Source organism: Zea mays, chromosome 9, assembly GCF_902167145.1.
Source record: "Zea mays cultivar B73 chromosome 9, Zm-B73-REFERENCE-NAM-5.0, whole genome shotgun sequence".
In the NCBI taxonomy this organism is placed as follows: Eukaryota; Viridiplantae; Streptophyta; class Magnoliopsida; order Poales; family Poaceae; genus Zea; species Zea mays.
This window is the reverse complement of record NC_050104.1, coordinates 109,597,986-109,616,043: the sequence shown is the minus strand read 5'-3', so window position 1 is coordinate 109,616,043 and position 18,058 is coordinate 109,597,986. Positions and strand designations below refer to the sequence as shown.

Below are 18,058 nucleotides of genomic sequence, written 5' to 3'. Positions count from 1 at the left end.
AGGGAGGAAAAGTAGACAATGAGCCATTGAGCATGCATCATAAGTTGCGCTCATATAAAATGAGGGGCATGTGATTTGCATGCACGATTTCTCTAGAAAAAACCATAATGTACCAAATTAGGTCTTGTTTTTGTTAGAAAATTAGGCATTACCAGTTTTAATTTAATCCAGAAAACCAGTGTGATGTATGTGATGACATGTATGTGCATGTGTGTATGACTATTCACATAAACATTAAACAATAGTGAAACATGCACAAATACGAAGAACAGACCCATGCTCAAGGCATCAGTGGCTCTATCCACACGAGACATCTTGTGTTTATGTTCGATGTAGTCGTACAAAGTCGATGCAAGCAGGTGTACGTAGTGCAGTCACTCGAACGACGTCGACGATGAAGAACACAATCAGCTGTGGTCGAGTGGACGAAGCGAACAATCGAGAGTATTGAAAGGGAAATGTGCCCTTGGGCCATTTCTAAGTATTTTGGTGATTAAGTGACCAACACAAATGGTTATGTGTTAAACTATGCCAAATGGTGGACAAAGTGCAAATCAATACAAAGGTATGATTCTAGACTTAGTACATTGGTTTTTGGTGTACTAACATATTTGTCTAAGTGCTAGAATCAGAGAAAAGACAAATGGAAAAACTTGGCTCGAGCAGTCATGACTCTGCTCAGTCTGGATGCACCGGACTGTCCGATGGTGCACCGGACAGTGACCGTTGGTGCACCGGACAGTGTCCGGTGCGCCAGGCTGGCGCTGGTCAACTGGCCGCTCTCGGGAACTCGACGGCGGTGTACGGCTAAAAATCACCGGACTGTCCGGCGGTGCACCGGACTATCCGGTGAGCCAACGGTCGGCCGAGCCAACGGTCGGTCGCGCAATCCGCGCGTGACGCGTGGCCGGGCCAACGGTCTGAAGGGGGCACCGGACAGTGTCCGGTGCGCCAACGGCTCCAAAACGTCAACGGTCGGCTGCGCCAGAACCGGAAAGAAATCTGCACAGAACAGTGTCCGGTGGTGCACCGGACTGTCCGGTGCACCAGTCGATAGAAGGCAAGAATTGCCTTCCTGGATTGCTCTCAACGGCTCCTAGCTGCCTTGGGGCTATAAAAGGGACCCCTAGGCGCATGAAGGAGAACACCAAGCATTCTTTGATCATCTCTTAGCACCAAGACATCTCTCTAGCGCATTTGATTCATTGTGGTAGCAATTTGAGCTCCTCTTGAGTTGAGAACTCCGTGTGTGATCTTAGAGCTCAAGTTGTGACTTGTGTGCGTGTTTGTGCTCGTGCTTTGAGGCTTGTGTGTGTTGCTCTTCCCACTCTTACATCTATGCTTCTTTGTGATCATTTCATTGTAAGGAGAAGAGGCTCCAAGTTGTGGAGATTCCTCGCAAACGGGAAAGAGTAAAGGAAAAAGAACACAGTGGTATTCAAGTTGATCATTGGATCACTTGAAAGGAGTTGAGTGCAACTCTCGTCCATTGGGACGCCACAACGTGGACTAGGCAAGTGTTGTACTTGGCCGAACCACGGGATAAATCTCTGTGTCTCTTGTGCTTGTTCTCACTGTGTCAATTGTGGTTCACAAGAGTTCTCCTTAGCCACTTGATTTCATTGTGCTAACACTTAATCAAGTTTGTGGCTTTAAGTTTCAAGTTTTTACAGGATCACCTATTCACCCCCCCTCTAGGTGCTCTCAATTGGTATAAGAGTCGTTCTCTTCACGAAAGGGACTAATCGCCTGAAGAGATGGATCCTAAGGGAAAGGGGATGGTGGTCAACGATAAGGAGAAGGAGTCCATCTTCAACGAGCCGAGGGACGACAAAGCCACTGACTCTGGCTCGAGTCAAAAGAAGAAGGACGGGAAGAAGAAGAGGCGGATCAAGAAGATAGTCTACTACGACAGCGACGAGTCTTCCTCTTCCCAAAAGGACGACGAATACGAGGAGAAAAAGAAAACGGTTAACTCGAATTTTTCTTTCGATTATTCTCGTATTCCGCAAAGTTCCAATGCTCATTTACTTTCCATTCCACCTGGTAAACCTCCTCACTTTGATGGAGAGGACTACAGATTTTGGAGTCACAAAATGCGTAGTCACTTGTTCTCTCTCCATCCAAGCATATGGGAGATAGTAGAAAATGGAATGCAATTTGATAGTACGGATAGTCCCATATTTATCAATGAACAAATTCACAAAAATGCACAAGCTACTACTGTGTTGTTAGCATCATTGTGCAGGGAAGAATATCATAAGGTGAGCGGCTTGGATAATGCCAAGCAAATCTGGGACACCCTCAAGATCTCGCATGAGGGGAACGACATCACCATGCTCACCAAGATGGAGTTGGTGGAAGGTGAACTAGGAAGATTCGTGATGATCAGGGGGGAGGAGCCAACTCAAACCTACAACAGGCTCAAGACTCTGGTCAACAAAATAAGGAGCTATGGAAGCACGAGATGGACGGACCACGACGTCGTCCGACTTATGCTAAGGTCCTTCACTGTCCTTGATCCTCATCTTGTAAACTCTATTCGTGAGAATCCTAGGTACATCAAGATGACGCCCGAGAAAATACTCAGAAAGTTTGTAAGCGGGCGAATGATGATCAAGGAGGCGAGATACGTTGATGAGGCGTTGAATGGCCCAATCTACGAGCCTCAAACCGTTGCTCTCAAAGCAACAAGTAGCAGGGAGGCGCTACCTAGCAAGGTGGCACAAGTTGAGGCGTCCAGGCTAAATGAAGATGAAATGGCCCTCATCATCAAGCGCTTCAAGACGGCGCTCAAAGGTCGCAAGGAGCACCCCAACAAGAGCAAGACGAAGGGGAAGCGCTCCTGCTTCAAGTGTGGTAAGGTTGGTCACTTTATTGCTAACTGTCCTGATAATGATAGTGACCAGGATCAAGAAAAGAAGAGGGAAAAGAAGAAGACTTACAAGAAAGCGAAGGGCGAGGCACATCTTGGCAAAGAGTGGGACTCGGATTGCTCTTCATCCGACGACAAAGGACTTGCCGCCTCGGCCTTCAACAAATCATCCCTCTTCCCCAACGAGCATCACACCTGCCTCATGGCAAAGGAAAAGAAGGTATGCACTAGGGATACTATTACATATGCTTCTTCAAGTGATGATGAATCTAGCGATGATGAAATAGACTATGCTAGTTTATTCAAAGGTTTAGATAGAACTAAAATTGATAAAATCAATGAATTAATTGATGCTTTGAATGACAAAAATAGATTGTTAGAAAAGCAAGAGGATCTTTTGTATGAAGAGCATGATAAATTTGTAGATGTCCAAAAATCTCTTGCTTTAGAAGTTAAAAGGAATGAAATGCTTTCCTGTGAATTATCTACTTGCCATGAGACTATTTCTAGTTTAAAAAGTGTTAATGATGATTTAAATGCTAAGCTATAAGTAGCAAATAGATCTAATTCTTGTGTAGAACATGTAATGATTTGCAATAGGTGTAATGACTTTAATATTGATGCATGTGTTGAGCACCTTACTTCTATCGCAAAACTAAATGGTGAAGTAGCTAGTCTTAATGCCCAACTTAAGACTAGCAAAAATGAATTTGATAAACTAAAATTTGCAAGGGATGCCTACACTGTTGGTAGACACCCCTCAATTAAGGATGGGCTTGGCTTTAAGAGGGAAGCCAAGAACTTAACAAGTCATAAGGCTCCCATCTCCACCAAGGAGAAAGGGAAGGCCCCTATGGCTAATAGTGCTCAAAAGAATCATGCTTTCATTTATAGTGATAGAAAATTCTCTAGAAATGCTTATAGGAATTATTCTTATGATTCATATGCTATGCCTGCTTCTAGTTCTTCTATTGTGCATCATTTGCCTAGGAGAAATGTTGTTCATGTACCTAGGAAAGCAAGTAATGAACCTTCTACAATTTATCATGCTTGCAATGCTTCCTTTGCAATTTGTAGAAAGGATAAGAAAGTGGTTGCTAGGAAATTAGGGGCAAAATGCAAGGGAGATAAAACTTGCATTTGGGTCCCTAAGGCTATTGTCACTAACCTTGTAGGACCCAACAAGAGTTGGGTACCTAAGACCCAAGCCTAAATTTGCCTTGCAGGTTTATGCATCCGAGGGCTCAAGCTGGATTATCGACAATGGATGCACAAACCACATGACAGAGGAGAAGAAGATGTTCACCTCTTACGTCAAGAACAAAGGTTCCCAAGATTCAATCATATTCGGTGACGGGAATCAAGGCAAGGTTAAAGGACTAGGAAAGATTGCTATTTCATCCGAGCACTCCATTTCTAATGTGTTTTTAGTTGAGTCGCTCGGGTATAACTTGTTGTCCGTTAGTCAACTTTGTAATATGGGTTATAATTGCTTATTCACAAATGTAGATGTGTCTGTCTTTAGAAGAAGTGATGGTTCATTAGCTTTTAAGGGTGTACTAGACGACAAACTTTATTTAGTTGATTTTGCAAAAGAGGAGGCCGGTCTAGATGCATGCTTAATTGCTAAGACTAGCATGGGCTGGCTGTGGCATCGCCGTTTAGCACATGTAGGGATGAAGAACCTTCACAAACTTCTAAAGGGAGAACATGTGTTAGGTCTAACAAATGTGACTTTCGAAAAAGATAGACCTTGTGCAGCTTGTCAAGCAGGTAAGCAGGTGGGAAGTGCTCATCACAGCAAGAATGTAATGACCACGTCAAGACCTCTGGAGTTACTTCATATGGACCTCTTTGGACCCGTCGCCTACCTAAGCTTAGGAGGAAGTAAGTATGGTCTTGTTATAGTTGATGATTTTTCCCGCTTCACTTGGGTATTCTTTTTGCAGGATAAAACAGAAACCCAAGGGACCCTCAAGCGCTTCCTAAGGAGAGCTCAAAATGAGTTTGAGCTCAAGGTGAAGAAGATAAGAAGCGACAACGGGTCCGAATTCAAGAACCTTCAAGTGGAGGAGTAGCTTGAGGAGGAAGGAATCAAGCACGAGTTCTCCGCTCCCTACACACCACAACAAAACGGTGTGGTAGAGAGGAAGAACAGGACACTCATAGACATGGCGAGGACGATGCTTGGAGAGTTCAAGACGCCCGAGTGGTTTTGGTCAGAAGCCGTGAACACGGCTTGCCATGCCATAAACCGGGTCTACCTTCATCGCCTCCTCAAGAAGACTTCGTATGAGCTTCTAACCGGTAACAAACCCAATGTTTCATACTTTCGTGTATTAGTAAATGCTACATTCTAGTGAAGAAAGGTAGGAATTCTAAATTTGCTCCCAAAGCTGTAGAAGGGTTTTTGTTAGGTTATGACTCAAATACAAAGGCGTATAGGGTCTTCAACAAATCATCGGGTTTGGTTGAAGTCTCTAGCGACGTTGTATTTGATGAGACTAATGGCTCTCCAAGAGAGCAAGTTGTTGATCTTGATGATGTAGATGAAGAAGACGTTCCAACGACCGCAATACGCACCATGGCAATTGGAGATGTGTGGCCACAGGAACAAAAGGAGCAAGATCAACCTTCTTCCTCAACTATGGTGCAACCCCCAACTCAAGACGATGAACATGTTCATCAAGAAGAGGCGTGTGATCAAGGGGGAGCACAAGATGATCATGTTATGGAGGAAGAAGCACAACATGCCCCTCCAACTCAAGTTCGAGCAACGATTCAAAGGAATCATCCCGTCAACCAGATATTGGGTGATATTAGCAAGGGAGTAACTACTCGCTCTAGATTAGTTAATTTTTGTGAGCATTACTCTTTTGTCTCTTCTATTGAGCCTTTCAGGGTAGAAGAGGCCTTGCTAGATCCGGACTGGGTGTTGGCCATGCAGGAGGAGCTCAACAATTTCAAGAGAAATGAAGTTTGGACACTGGTGCCACGTCCCAAGCAAAACATTGTGGGAACCAAGTGGGTGTTCCGCAACAAACAGGACGAGCACGGGGTGGTGACAAGGAACAAGGCACGACTTGTGGCAAAAGGTTATGCCCAAGTCGCAGGTTTGGACTTTGAGGAGACTTTTGCTCCTGTGGCTAGGCTAGAGTCAATTCGCATATTGTTAGCCTATGCCACTCACCATTCTTTCATGTTGTTCCAAATGGATGTGAAGAGCGCCTTCCTCAACGGGCCAATCAAGGAGGAGGTGTACGTAGAGCAACCCCCTGGATTTGAGGATGAACGGTACCCCGACCACGTGTGTAAGCTCTCTAAGGCGCTCTATGGACTTAAGAAAGCCCCAAGAGCATGGTATGAATGCCTTAGAGACTTTTTAATTGCTAATGCTTTCAAGGTTGGGAAAGTCGATCCAACTTTATTCACTAAGACTTGTGATGGTGACTTATTTGTGTGCCAAATTTATGTCGATGACATAATATTTGGCTCTACTAACCAAAAGTCTTGTGAAGAATTCAGCAGGGTGATGACTCAAAAGTTTGAAATGTCGATGATGGGCGAGTTGAACTACTTCCTTGGGTTCCAAGTGAAGCAACTCAAGGACGGCACTTTCATCTCCCAAACAAAGTACACACAAGACTTGATCAAGCGGTTTGGGATGAAGGACGCCAAGCCCGCAAAGACTCCAATGGGAACTGACGGACACGTCGACCTCAACAAAGGAGGTAAGTCCGTTGATCAAAAAGCATACCGGTCTATGATATGTTCCTTGCTTTACTTATGTTCTAGTAGACCGGATATTATGCTTAGTGTATGCATGTGTGCTAGATTTCAATCCGATCCAAGGGAGTGTCACTTAGTGGTCGTGAAGCGAATTCTTAGATATTTAGTCGCTACGCCTTGCTTCGGGATCTGGTATCCAAAGGGGTCTACCTTTGACTTGATTGGATATTCAGACTCCGATTATGCTGGTTGTAAGGTTGATAGGAAGAGTACATCAGGGACATGCCAATTCTTAGGAAGGTCCCTGGTGTCTTGGAGTTCTAAGAAACAAACTTCTGTTGCCCTATCCACCGCTGAGGCCAAGTATGTTGCCGCAGGACAGTGTTGCGCGCAACTACTTTGGATGAGGCAAACCCTCAGGGACTTTGGCTACAATCTGAGCAAACTCCCACTCCTATGTGATAATGAGAGTGCTATCCGCATGGCGGATAATCCTGTTGAACACAGCCGCACAAAAGCACATAGACATCCGACATCACTTTTTGAGAGACCACCAGCAAAAGGGAGATATCAAAGTGTTTTATGTTAGCACTGAGAACCAGCTAGCCTATATCTTTACCAAGCCTCTAGATGAGTCAACCTTTTGCAGGTTGCGTAGTGAGCTAAATGTCTTAGATTCGCAGAACTTGGATTGATCTACAGCATACATGTATCTTATGCCTTTGATCATGTTCCTTTATGCATATTGTTGTTATTTATGGTGTTCAAGTTGTACAAGCACTCCCCGGACCTCAAAAGTCCATATGTGAGTGATGCACATATTTAGGGGGAGATGTGCTACAACTTGACCCTTTGAGACTAACCGTGTGCTTGAGTTTACTTGATTTAGTCTCAAAGGTGGATTGAAAGGAAAATGTGAACTTGGACCATGAAAGACTTCCACTGCACTCCGATGAGAGGGTAACTTACTCCAAGTTCATCTCCATACTCTTATTGCCTTTTACTCTTATTTGAAAATTTTGGTGAGGCAATGGGGTTTAAGGGCCAAAAATGATCCCATTTTGGTGCTTGATGCAAAAGGGGGAGAAGTTAAGGCCAAAGCAAGAAATGGATCAGCTACCACTTGAGAATTTTGAAAATAGTAGAGTTAGAGTTTTTGTTTTGTCAAAATACTCTTATGATCTCTTGTGGGGAGAATGTTTGATTATGGAAAAAAGGGGGAGTTTTTGAATCTTTGATCAATTTCTCTTGGAATACCTTTCTCTATGCCTCAACAAGTGAATTTGACTTAGAGATAGGAAATTGAGTTTGATTTGCAAAAACAAACCAAGTGGTGGCAAAAGAATGATCCAAATATGCCAAATTTGAATCAAAACAAATTCTTGTTCTCATTTGCATTGATGTTGCACTACTATATGTTGCTTTTTGTTGTGTTGGCATAAATCACCAAAAAGGGGGAGATTGAAAGGGAAATGTGCCCTTGGGCCATTTCTAAGTATTTTGGTGATTAAGTGACCAACACAAATGGTTGTGTTAAACTATGCCAAATGGTGGACAAAGTGCAAATCAATACAAAGGTATGATTCTAGACTTAGTACATTGGTTTTTGGTGTACTAACATATTTGTCTAAGTGCTAGAATCAGAGAAAAGACAAATGGAAAAGACTTGGCTCGAGCAGCCATGACTCTGCTCAGTCTGGATGCACCGGACTGTCCGGTGGTGCACCGGACAGTGTCCAGTGCGCCAGGCTGGCGCTGGTCAACTGGCCGCTCTTGGGAACTCGACGACGGCGTACGACTAAAGATCACCGGACTGTCCGGTGAGCCAACGATCGGCCGCGCAATCCACGCGTGACGCGTGGCCGGGCCAACGGTCTGAAGGGGGCACCAGACTATCCGGTGTGCACCAGACAGTGTCCGGTGCGCTAACGGCTCCAAAACGTCAACGGTCGGCTGCGCTAGAACAGGAAAGAAATCTGCACCGGACTGTCCGGTGCACCAGTCGACAGAAGGCAAGAATTGCTTTCCTGGATTGCTCTCAACAGCTCCTAGCTGCCTTGAGGCTATAAAAGGGACCCCTAGGTGCATGAAGGAGAACACCAAGCATTCTTTGATCATCTCTTAGCACCAAGACATCTCTCTAGCGCATTTGATTCATTGTGATAGCAATTTGAGCTTCTCTTGAGTTGAGAACTCCGTGTGTGATCTTAGAGCTCAAGTTGTGACTTGTGTGCGTGTTTGTGCTCGTGCTTTGAGGCTTGTGTGTGTTGCTCTTCCACTCTTACATCTATGCTTCTTTGTGATCATTTCATTGTAAGGGCGAGAGGCTCCAAGTTGTGGAGATTCCTCGCAAATGGGAAAGAGTAAAGGAAAAAGAACACCATGGTATTCAAGTTGATCATTGGATCACTTGAAAGGAGTTGAGTGCAACTCTCGTCCATTGGGATGCCACAACGTGGACTAGGCAGGTGTTGTACTTGGCCGAACCACGGGATAAATCTCTGTGTCTCTTGTGCTTGTTCTCACTGTGTCAATTGTGGTTCACAAGAGTTCTCCTTAGCCACTTGATTTCATTATGCTAACACTTAATCAAGTTTGTGGCTTTAAGTTTCAAGTTTTTACAGGATCACCTATTCACCCCCCCTCTAGGTGCTCTCAAGTATGCTCCCCAAAATCATGATCGTCCGCACACTCGTGCAAGTGTACCGCCGCGGACGACGATTTCGGAGGCCTGCTCTCTCACTCTCTCTATGCTCGCAGAAGGTGGGACAAGAATGGGTTGAGTGCAATGCGTCTAAGAGATTGTTCACGTAACTGGAAGAGCGTCCACCTCCCCCGTGTTTATACACGCGGAGCGTCCACCTCCTCAGTGTTTATACACGCGCAGAGGGAGGGGTACGGACAGTAACGGTCGCCACAAGAGCCAGAAACTGGTAGCCTTATAGCCAGAAACCGACATGCCATAGAGACTCTGTTACTAGCTATAAGACAGGAAACAGACGATCATTACTCTAGGAAAAATGCGCAACCGTTAGGAAGTAATATTCGGACCAAAGTCCGATCTACCACGAGCCTGGAGCCACGAGCCACGACCCGGTCAGCCCGGTCAGCGGCGCGCGCGTGTGACAATTCTTCATCCTTTTCTCAACTTCTCAATAGATGCATCAATGGCCCACCTATTTAAGTTGATTGATTTGTTCCTTGAACTTCCAATATGATACTAAATTATTAGTACACCATATCATTAAAGTGAGCCTTTAACATTGACTATTATTAAATATTAATTTGGGCGAAGCCCACATTAATCCTATAGTTTTGATACAAGCTGGACTTCTATTTTAACATAAAAACTGATATTTGACGACACCGTACACATAACTAATTCAAGAATGCTCTTTTTTGGCCATGCGTAGACAGTGGCAGATCCAAGAATGGATCACATGAGAGACTACTAAACCAACCAACTATGGCGCTGGTGGCTTAACGACAGGCGGCTAGTACCTTGTGGTAGACAACTTGGTCAATTACCTACTGCCGCCTGTCGATCTAGAGCCTGGGCATGGGTGCCCGTCGACCGTAGCAGTGCCATGAAGGAGATGGAGGGCAACCACCAGTTAGACAACAACAAGCCGATGACTAACGGATAGCACGGATGACGGGCATCAGATAACTAGGGTTAGGATGCAGACTAGGACGAGGCCACAGTCATGGTGCACATGTGTTGGATAGAGACATTTAATCTTTGGTTGTATTTACATACGAAACTAAATCACTAATCACTAACAAGTGAGTCATTAACATGACATTTTATGTGACATCACCTTAAAACGGCAAAAAAATAGACTGACATATTAGATGCGGATGTGGCTGATGCGTTATGGCTTATAGAGTGGAACATTTAAATTAGTCTGAATATCTACTACTATCTTTAACACATGGTGGTGGGCGGGTCTGCAGCCCCAACATCCGGCCCTTGATTCCGTCCCTTTGCATACGGGCATGTAAAAGAAACACCGTAGGAATTGACATGACCATGTATACCGTAGGAGCTTGTTAATTGTATTGTACGGGTACTAGAAGAGGATTAGGGAGATTAGAAGGGATTATATGTCCATCAATCCTCTCCTATCTCCATGCTATTAAACAAGTCCTAAACGTTCTGTACACATGCCATCAGATGTGGCACATGATTGGGTCATGTATTAATTTGTCATTCACCAAAAAACAAGAACAAGTGGATCTTCAGAAAACTTTAAAATTAAGTAAGTGCTTGTCTACCATCTTAACTCTCGTAGTTTTGAACTTAAAATTCTTCTCCCAATGTCGTATTTAAGTTTTTGGTTAAGGTGTTTAGAGTAAAATGGTCTCCAAAACCTAGAAAGAGCCGTACAAATTTATTGTTAAAAAATAGTATTTTAACATGCCATTTTTTCGGCATGCGTATTCAAGTGAATCACGTTTTGCAATGAAGTACATGCTCAAAACTAAATCTTAATTTAAAATCAAATTTAAACATACTCTATAGACTTCTTTGAAACTCAGGAATTTCACAGGAACAATATAGAAATTTTACATAAATTAGTTTAAAAATACAAAAAAAACATGATTCAGAAAATAATTCTTCAATCCAAAGGAGCCCTAACTCACTACTAGTGAGCAAGAAGTCGTTCCATGAATGGAGGAGGGGTTTTGGATAAAAAAACCATAAGCATTCCATTAGTCACCACTGATATTTCGGATGGCACCATAGCAACCACGGATAAATCACAAACTACAAATACTAATAAACGAGCAAAGTACCCGTATGTTACTCTAGTTCCATTTATGCTTAAGTATAGGGTATAAAACATAAACGAGTTGTTTGGGTATGCTTCTCAGTGGCTACGGGTTATGGCTGTTGTTTTGGTCTAATTTTTCTATAGATTTCAAGCAAACGAAGCAATTGTAAATACCAGCTGAACGATGTCAAAAGATACGTGTCTTTTGTTGGCTAGAGGTGTGTGAATGTGGATTTGGAGCAAACGACCATGGTTCAAATCTCTATTTATACATAAGTTTAGCTTTTTTTACCGTTTGAATGTAGATAAGGAGAGGTGCACGAAGGAAAGTGAAATATCGATGCAGTCATGTACCGTGCCACATAAGCAAACATGAGTACATGACATGCCATGTAATTTAATAAAAGAGATATAAGAAAGTTTCATGGGATTGAAATTTTGGATACACTGTTTTCTGGACAAATGATGATATGACATGCCTTGAAAACAGTGCGATAAAACTATTTATTGGAAATGGTCTTAACCAATTTTCCAGTCCATTAAATCTTTAATCAATTAACCCACATCATAGTACACAATTAAACTTAACTCTACACATTCTTCTATTTTTTACGCAGTGAAGCCATTACACGCACAAAAATATTAAACAATTTGTACTAGTATGAAACATTAATTTCCACCGTTACACCGTCGTCGTGCATCACGTGTGGAATAAATCGTGCACAAGAGAGGTTTAAATTTTGGTTGCTAATTCCACATTCATATCTACCTGACTAATATAACACATATTTTTATGTTTTATGAAAACAAGTTATGCCAATATGATATATAGAAACTGTAGTAATATAGACATCTATAAATTTTATCTCTCCACCTGGAGGTTACCTCCTCGTTTCTACGGTTTAACGATTTTCAAATTCGGCCTAATCAAGTCAAGGTACTCCTAATTGATATACGTTTAGTTAAAAAAGTGAAAGGTCCGCTGCATATGCTTGTCGGGTTCACCCAATCACCCCTGCGCTGCTTCCTTTGTCAGGTTCAGTCGCTCACCAATCTGCCGTTCACACCTCTCTCGCTGCCTTTATTTCCTGTTGGCGACGCTCTCGCCAGGTCTTCGGCGGCCCGTTCGTCGGCGACTAGCGCCTCCGTTTGCCAGGTCTTCGTCGTCCGTTCGCCGTCGACTGGTGCCCAGCAGGTATGCTCGCCCCTTCTCGTCCTTCCTGCCCTTCGAAACCGAGCACCCAAACCCTACAGCAAGCTACTTGCATCCGGATCTGGCACAGTTACAAGCGTACACATGTATTGTGCGCGGGGTGCGTGTGTGTGTGTTTTTTTTATGGGGGGGTGGGGTTACGTTTCACGTTTGTACTTTGAGTCTGCTGTATACTTGTAGCATCATTAAATTGTTTGGTGGTTTACTTGTGAAAATAGTATGAATAACTTGTTATAAATTGCTTCAGGGTTTACTTCTGAAAATAATATGGATACCTTGTTATTGAGGAGCGGATCTTTTACTATCTATCGTGTTCTGTCAGCCAGGTACATCTGGAAGAATGGTGATTTACCTTAGCACACCAAAAACCGACAAGGTATCCGAAGATGGGGAAAACGATAAACTTAAATTCGGACTTTCATCTATGCAAGGGTGGCGTGCAACTATGGAAGACGCTGTAAGTTTCTATTCATCATTTACATTTGCTTGTTATGATTTTTCTTTTTGCTTGTTCCTAGTCTTGTAAGTATTACGGGGATATGGACACACAAGTGACGGAATCCGACTCAGACTCGGCTATCCAACTCAGCATGATTTTACTGGGCTTCCCAAATATAACTCTGGAATCCAACTTGTGTGTGAAGAGTTTGATTCACCAAAAACAAATGTGCTTTCAATGTCCAGGTTGCTGGGGTACCTATGGAAACTTTCAGAATGTCCTAGGAAGTAAAGAACAAAGAACTACCAAATATTGCTGCAAAGTCTTTTTCACAAAATAGTATTGCTATCTTTTTTTTAATATAGTGAAGGGAACTGGTGGACAACCACATATATTATTAAATAAATAGCTTAGGAGATACCTGGCGTCCTGGCCAGTGGCCACTGACTGTAATGTTTAGCAGAGTTATGCACCTGAGAGAAGTGGTGTCTTGTGTTCGTTGAATTTTGAACCAAAAAGAATACTTGCCCATAAAAATAAATTATTTGCCGAACTTAGCCGTGCTAATTCTTGAGTTGAATGGTGAGTTTATTGTTTCTGTCCAAGTGTCCATGATTAGGGCTGGAAAAAAGCTCGAGCTCGACGAGCGGGCTCGGCCTCGCGTTGGCTCGGCTCGGTGCTTAGAACGAGCCCGAGCCGAGCCTGTTTTTCCGGCTTGAGAAAAGAGCGAGCCAGCTCGGCTCGGCTCTTGAGCTGGCTCATGGCTCGACCCAACATTAATTTGTTACATAAAATCCTAATTAGCATATATTATAGGTACTAAGTAGACGATTAGTTTATGTTTTTTGAGAATTGAGATTACTGTACAAAATTAATCTATTTTCTATATTATATTAGTAATATATTTATTTTACTAACCTAAAATATGTTACTTAAATTATTTTTGAGATTTTATATTATATTTTGGAGAGCAATTTCACGCTTATGGTCAGGCTCGTTGGCTCGGCGAGTCGAGCCGAGCCAACTTTTCAGTCTCGCCAGAGGAGCGAGTCGGCTTGGCGACTCGTTTCCACCCCTAGTGGTCCATGATACCCTATCCTCATGTTGGGAATGATACAAAATGGATTAACTCTTTTTTTTTGTTTACATCACCATATTCTCCGGATGTTGGATTGATAATGCTTCATAATTCAAACAGTGTGTTTGGCATCATACTGAAAGATTGGTTATACTCCAACCTTGAAGGCTGGAATCAATTGAGAGGATACAATTTGAATGTGCATGATATATCTTGTCGAGTATAATTACTGAAGGAGGAACTATGATCCTTTTTTTTCTTGGCAACGACTAATATGCAAGCAGATATTAGATGTAAGCGTGCAAGCAGATTTTTTATTCGTTAGATCTAAATCCAATGGTAGATATAATTGTGGTTTGTTAGGGAGTTTTTTATAAAGCTACACCAGATGGTGGTAGAAGGGTTTAAGTGCTAAATATGACATACCATTGGATCTAGATCTAACGGAGTAAAATGTCTGCTTACACGCTTGCACCTAGTACCTGCTTGCATATTAGTCGTCGCCTTTTTTCTTACCATATTACTAATACACTTTTTGATGCGATATATCAGTATCTGTTGAGAGGATGGAATCTCATCATTTATTAGTTTATCATGATCTTGTTTGCTCAGTCTATTGTGCAACTTCTAAGCCTGTGTGCAATTTTCCAGCACTCGGCTTTGCTAGATCTTGACAATGACACTGCATCCTTTGGTGTTTTTGATGGACATGGAGGTAACTAAATGCAAAGAAAAGTGTCTTTTCAGCATTTACGATTGATTCCCATCATATCAAAATGGGCTGTTGACCCCTTCCTACCACGTTCTCGCCTCAGGAAAAGTAGTTGCCAAATTCTGTGCAAAATATCTACACATAGAAGTTCTCCATACCGAAGCCTATGCTGCTGGTGACCTGGGTGCTGCTGTCCACAGAGCTTACTTAAGGTATAATAGCTTCTTTTGTTTTTAGCATAGCTTGTCTATGTTTTCACTACTATATTGCTGATTTGGAGAAAACGATGTGAAGAAAAATTATGATTGTGTTGTTTCAGAATGGATGAAATGATGCGGGGTCAAAGAGGATGGCAGGAACTCCAAGCACTTGGAGATAAGATAAATCAGTTCACTGGCATAACAGAAGGCTTGATTTGGTCCCCTAAAGCAAGTGATTCAAATGATAGACATGATGATTGGGCTTTCGAGGAGGTACTTGTGGAACTGGCATGGTTCCATAATTCTATACTCATCTTCCTATGTCTAGGAGAGCATGCCATCTGCCTTTTATTTATTAATTTGGCAGTCATTGGATTTCATTCTGAAAGTGTCACAGGATTATCATTAATAAGGTTTCTTTCTTCTCATTTATTTTTTCGCTAAAATCATTCAATGCAGAAACTTGTAACAGTAGACTTATGGTTCTTGAGTACACGTGCAAGTGCAACGCTGATGTTTTAAGACCTAAAAGGGTATGCCTACAAAGGAAATTTGTTCTTTTAACATTTAAAATTGATACCTATGTTGCCTAGGGATGCTACCTCTTGAAAAGGATATCTATGCATAAGAAGGAAGTTTATTCTTGTAACACCTAAAATTGATGGATGTGTTGCCTAACAATGCTAACTCTTGAAGAATGACCTCCAATTTCCTGAACTGGAGCCTCTTCTTGTTTTGCTGGAAGGCAAATCTTGGCATTTCTCTTTGTTGCCAGTTCTTTTGTTGGAAATGAACATTCCATCCACCTAGGTAGTCTTATAGAAATTTCTTTTATCAGGGACCACACTCTGACTTTACTGGGCCAAATTGTGGGAGTACAGCATGTGTAGCATTAGTGAGAAATAGGCAACTCGTTGTGGCAAATGCTGGTGACTCCCGCTGCGTCATCTCAAGGAATGGCCAGGTCAGTTGTTACTCCTAAAAGAAAACAGGAGGGATTACCCTCTAGTGGCATATAAAGTTTGTGGGATTGTCTCATTTTGTACTTCTTCCACATAAAACAGGCATACAATTTGTCAAGAGACCATAAACCAGAGCTTGAGGCAGAGAGAGAAAGGATACAAAGTGCTGGGGGTTACATTAAAATGGGGCATGTAAATGGAAGTTTAAACTTGTCAAGAGCTATTGGTATCATTTTTTTACTTGCTTCTTTTTGTTCATACCTCTCACCTTAACTGATGTCTTGCATATGCAAAATACCTTTCTAGGAGACATGGAGCTTAAACAAAACAAGTTCTTGTCCCCTGATAAGCAAATTTTGACCGCAAACCCTGACATAAACATTGTGCGTAAATTCTGCAGTTGCCTCTCGCTCTTGCTATGTAGACTATTAAGTTAGCACTTCCTTCTTGTTGATAGTTATTGTAACGTTATTCTTTTGTACAGGTCGAGCTATGTGACGACGACGAATTCATTGTTTTAGCATGTGATGGCATTTGGTAAATTTCTCTCCATTAACAACTTTCTGGCTTCAACTTGATTATTGCTTTTGTCAGAAGTAACAACCATATTCTCTGGGCTGCCAGGGACTGCATGTCAAGCCAGCAGTTGGTTGATTTCATCCGTGAACATATAAACACAGTAAGTACCAAGTTGTTTAACACTATCTCCCCTTTCGAAAAAGTTAACACTATCTTGGGATATCCTGGTCTTTGGTAATATTCATGGAAAGAGGTTACGAAGTGCAGGAGGAAAGCCTTTCTGCAGTATGTGAAGGAGTGCTTGATAGATGCCTGGCTCCATCGACCATGGGTGGCGAGGGATGCGATAACATGACGATGATCTTGGTGCAGTTCAAGAAGCCATTTGCTCAGGTAAAGGATGCCAGTGATGCGGAACAACTAACTGGAGATGCGGGATGCTCTGAGACCCAGTGAGTCACCTGTGATTGTGGTAAATACTTTTGTTTTTTCTTCACTATAGATCTTTCTTTCTTCCTCGCTAAACAAGCCTTTTATGATCAGTGGGGCCGAGGAGAATGACTCTGACAAGCAGATATAGCGAAGACAGGACTCTTTTGGAGTCTTGGTACATGGCCTGACGCTGAACCTGGGTAAAACAGGAGTACGATGTTGCAATGTACATACCAACCATGCGCTGAGTTGGCGTGAAGGATATATTCATTGTTCCACTGTTGTCTTTAACCAAACGTGCTGTTTTCTTCCGGTTGTGATTTTTGGTGACCTGATCATCTGACAATATCTAATTATACATTTGGGAGGAAATGATGTTACAATAGTTATTGTGGGTGTTTGTTTGGGATTATAATTTGTTCAGATTATATAATCTAACTTATTTTAAATTAAACTGTTAGTTCAAAATAAGTTAGATTATATAATCTAGACAGATTATAATCCTAAACAAACATACCCATTATCTGCTGTCCTCTGTCCCTTTTTGTTTTGACATCTACAGGTAGCGAGGTACTTGCTCTTGTAGCAGCATGACGATTGTGCCCCTTTCCCCTTAAAAGCTTTGAGTGTCATGTGTTAGATGGATATCTGCAGTGAAGGACACAACTGAACAATCTGCTAGATCTGTATAGATTGGGCTACTTTAGGAATTGTGACGTTTGTACTTTTGAAGCGCTGTCGATGGTTCACTGGCCTAGCGTTTAAGGACTTCCGAGTATCACCTTCAAGTCTTGGGTTCGATTCCTATCGGGAGCGAGTTTTCAGGTTTCGTTGAAAAAATCTCCTCGCTGTGTCCCGTCCGCTCTCGGGTTGCGATGTCCTGTGCGCCACCCTCTGGTTGGGCCGTTGCAGAGTGGATAGTTGACGCCGACTGGTTAGTGATGGAGGATAGGGTTCGGGTATTTTTTCGGCTGGAACCATTGTTTCGGTCTCTCCTTATATGAAATACCGGGAGGGTGGTCTTTCCCTCCCCGACCGAGTTTTTACAGGGGAATTTGCCAAAACGACCCCATGCTCGCGCCACGGGGGTTAAGCGAAGCGTCGATCGATGCAGTATCATG

At 42.6% G+C, this 18,058-nt stretch overlaps 1 protein-coding gene across 4 annotated transcripts; it reads left to right on the top strand.

Annotated features, from left to right (window-relative positions):
* Positions 1-12,352: 12,352 nt before the first annotated feature.
* On the top strand, positions 12,353-17,326 carry LOC541808 (protein phosphatase type-2C). 4 transcript variants are annotated; one of them, XM_008661636.2, is made up of 12 exons: positions 12,353-12,577; positions 12,918-13,052; positions 14,764-14,827; positions 14,928-15,036; positions 15,144-15,297; positions 15,863-15,988; positions 16,089-16,212; positions 16,293-16,369; positions 16,471-16,523; positions 16,611-16,665; positions 16,773-16,977; positions 17,049-17,326. In XM_008661636.2, the coding sequence occupies exons 1-11, from the start codon at positions 12,371-12,373 to the stop codon at positions 16,959-16,961; spliced, it is 1,293 nt and encodes a 430-aa protein (XP_008659858.1). In that variant the 5' UTR covers positions 12,353-12,370; the 3' UTR covers positions 16,962-16,977; positions 17,049-17,326. The 4 variants fall into 4 exon arrangements, with proteins under 4 accessions (XP_008659858.1, NP_001337786.1, NP_001337785.1 ...); NM_001350857.1 differs by having other exon boundaries at positions 12,354-12,577; positions 16,773-16,957; positions 17,049-17,224; NM_001350856.1 differs by having other exon boundaries at positions 12,356-12,577; positions 12,922-13,052; positions 16,773-16,957; positions 17,049-17,224.
* Positions 17,327-18,058: the final 732 nt, after the last annotated feature.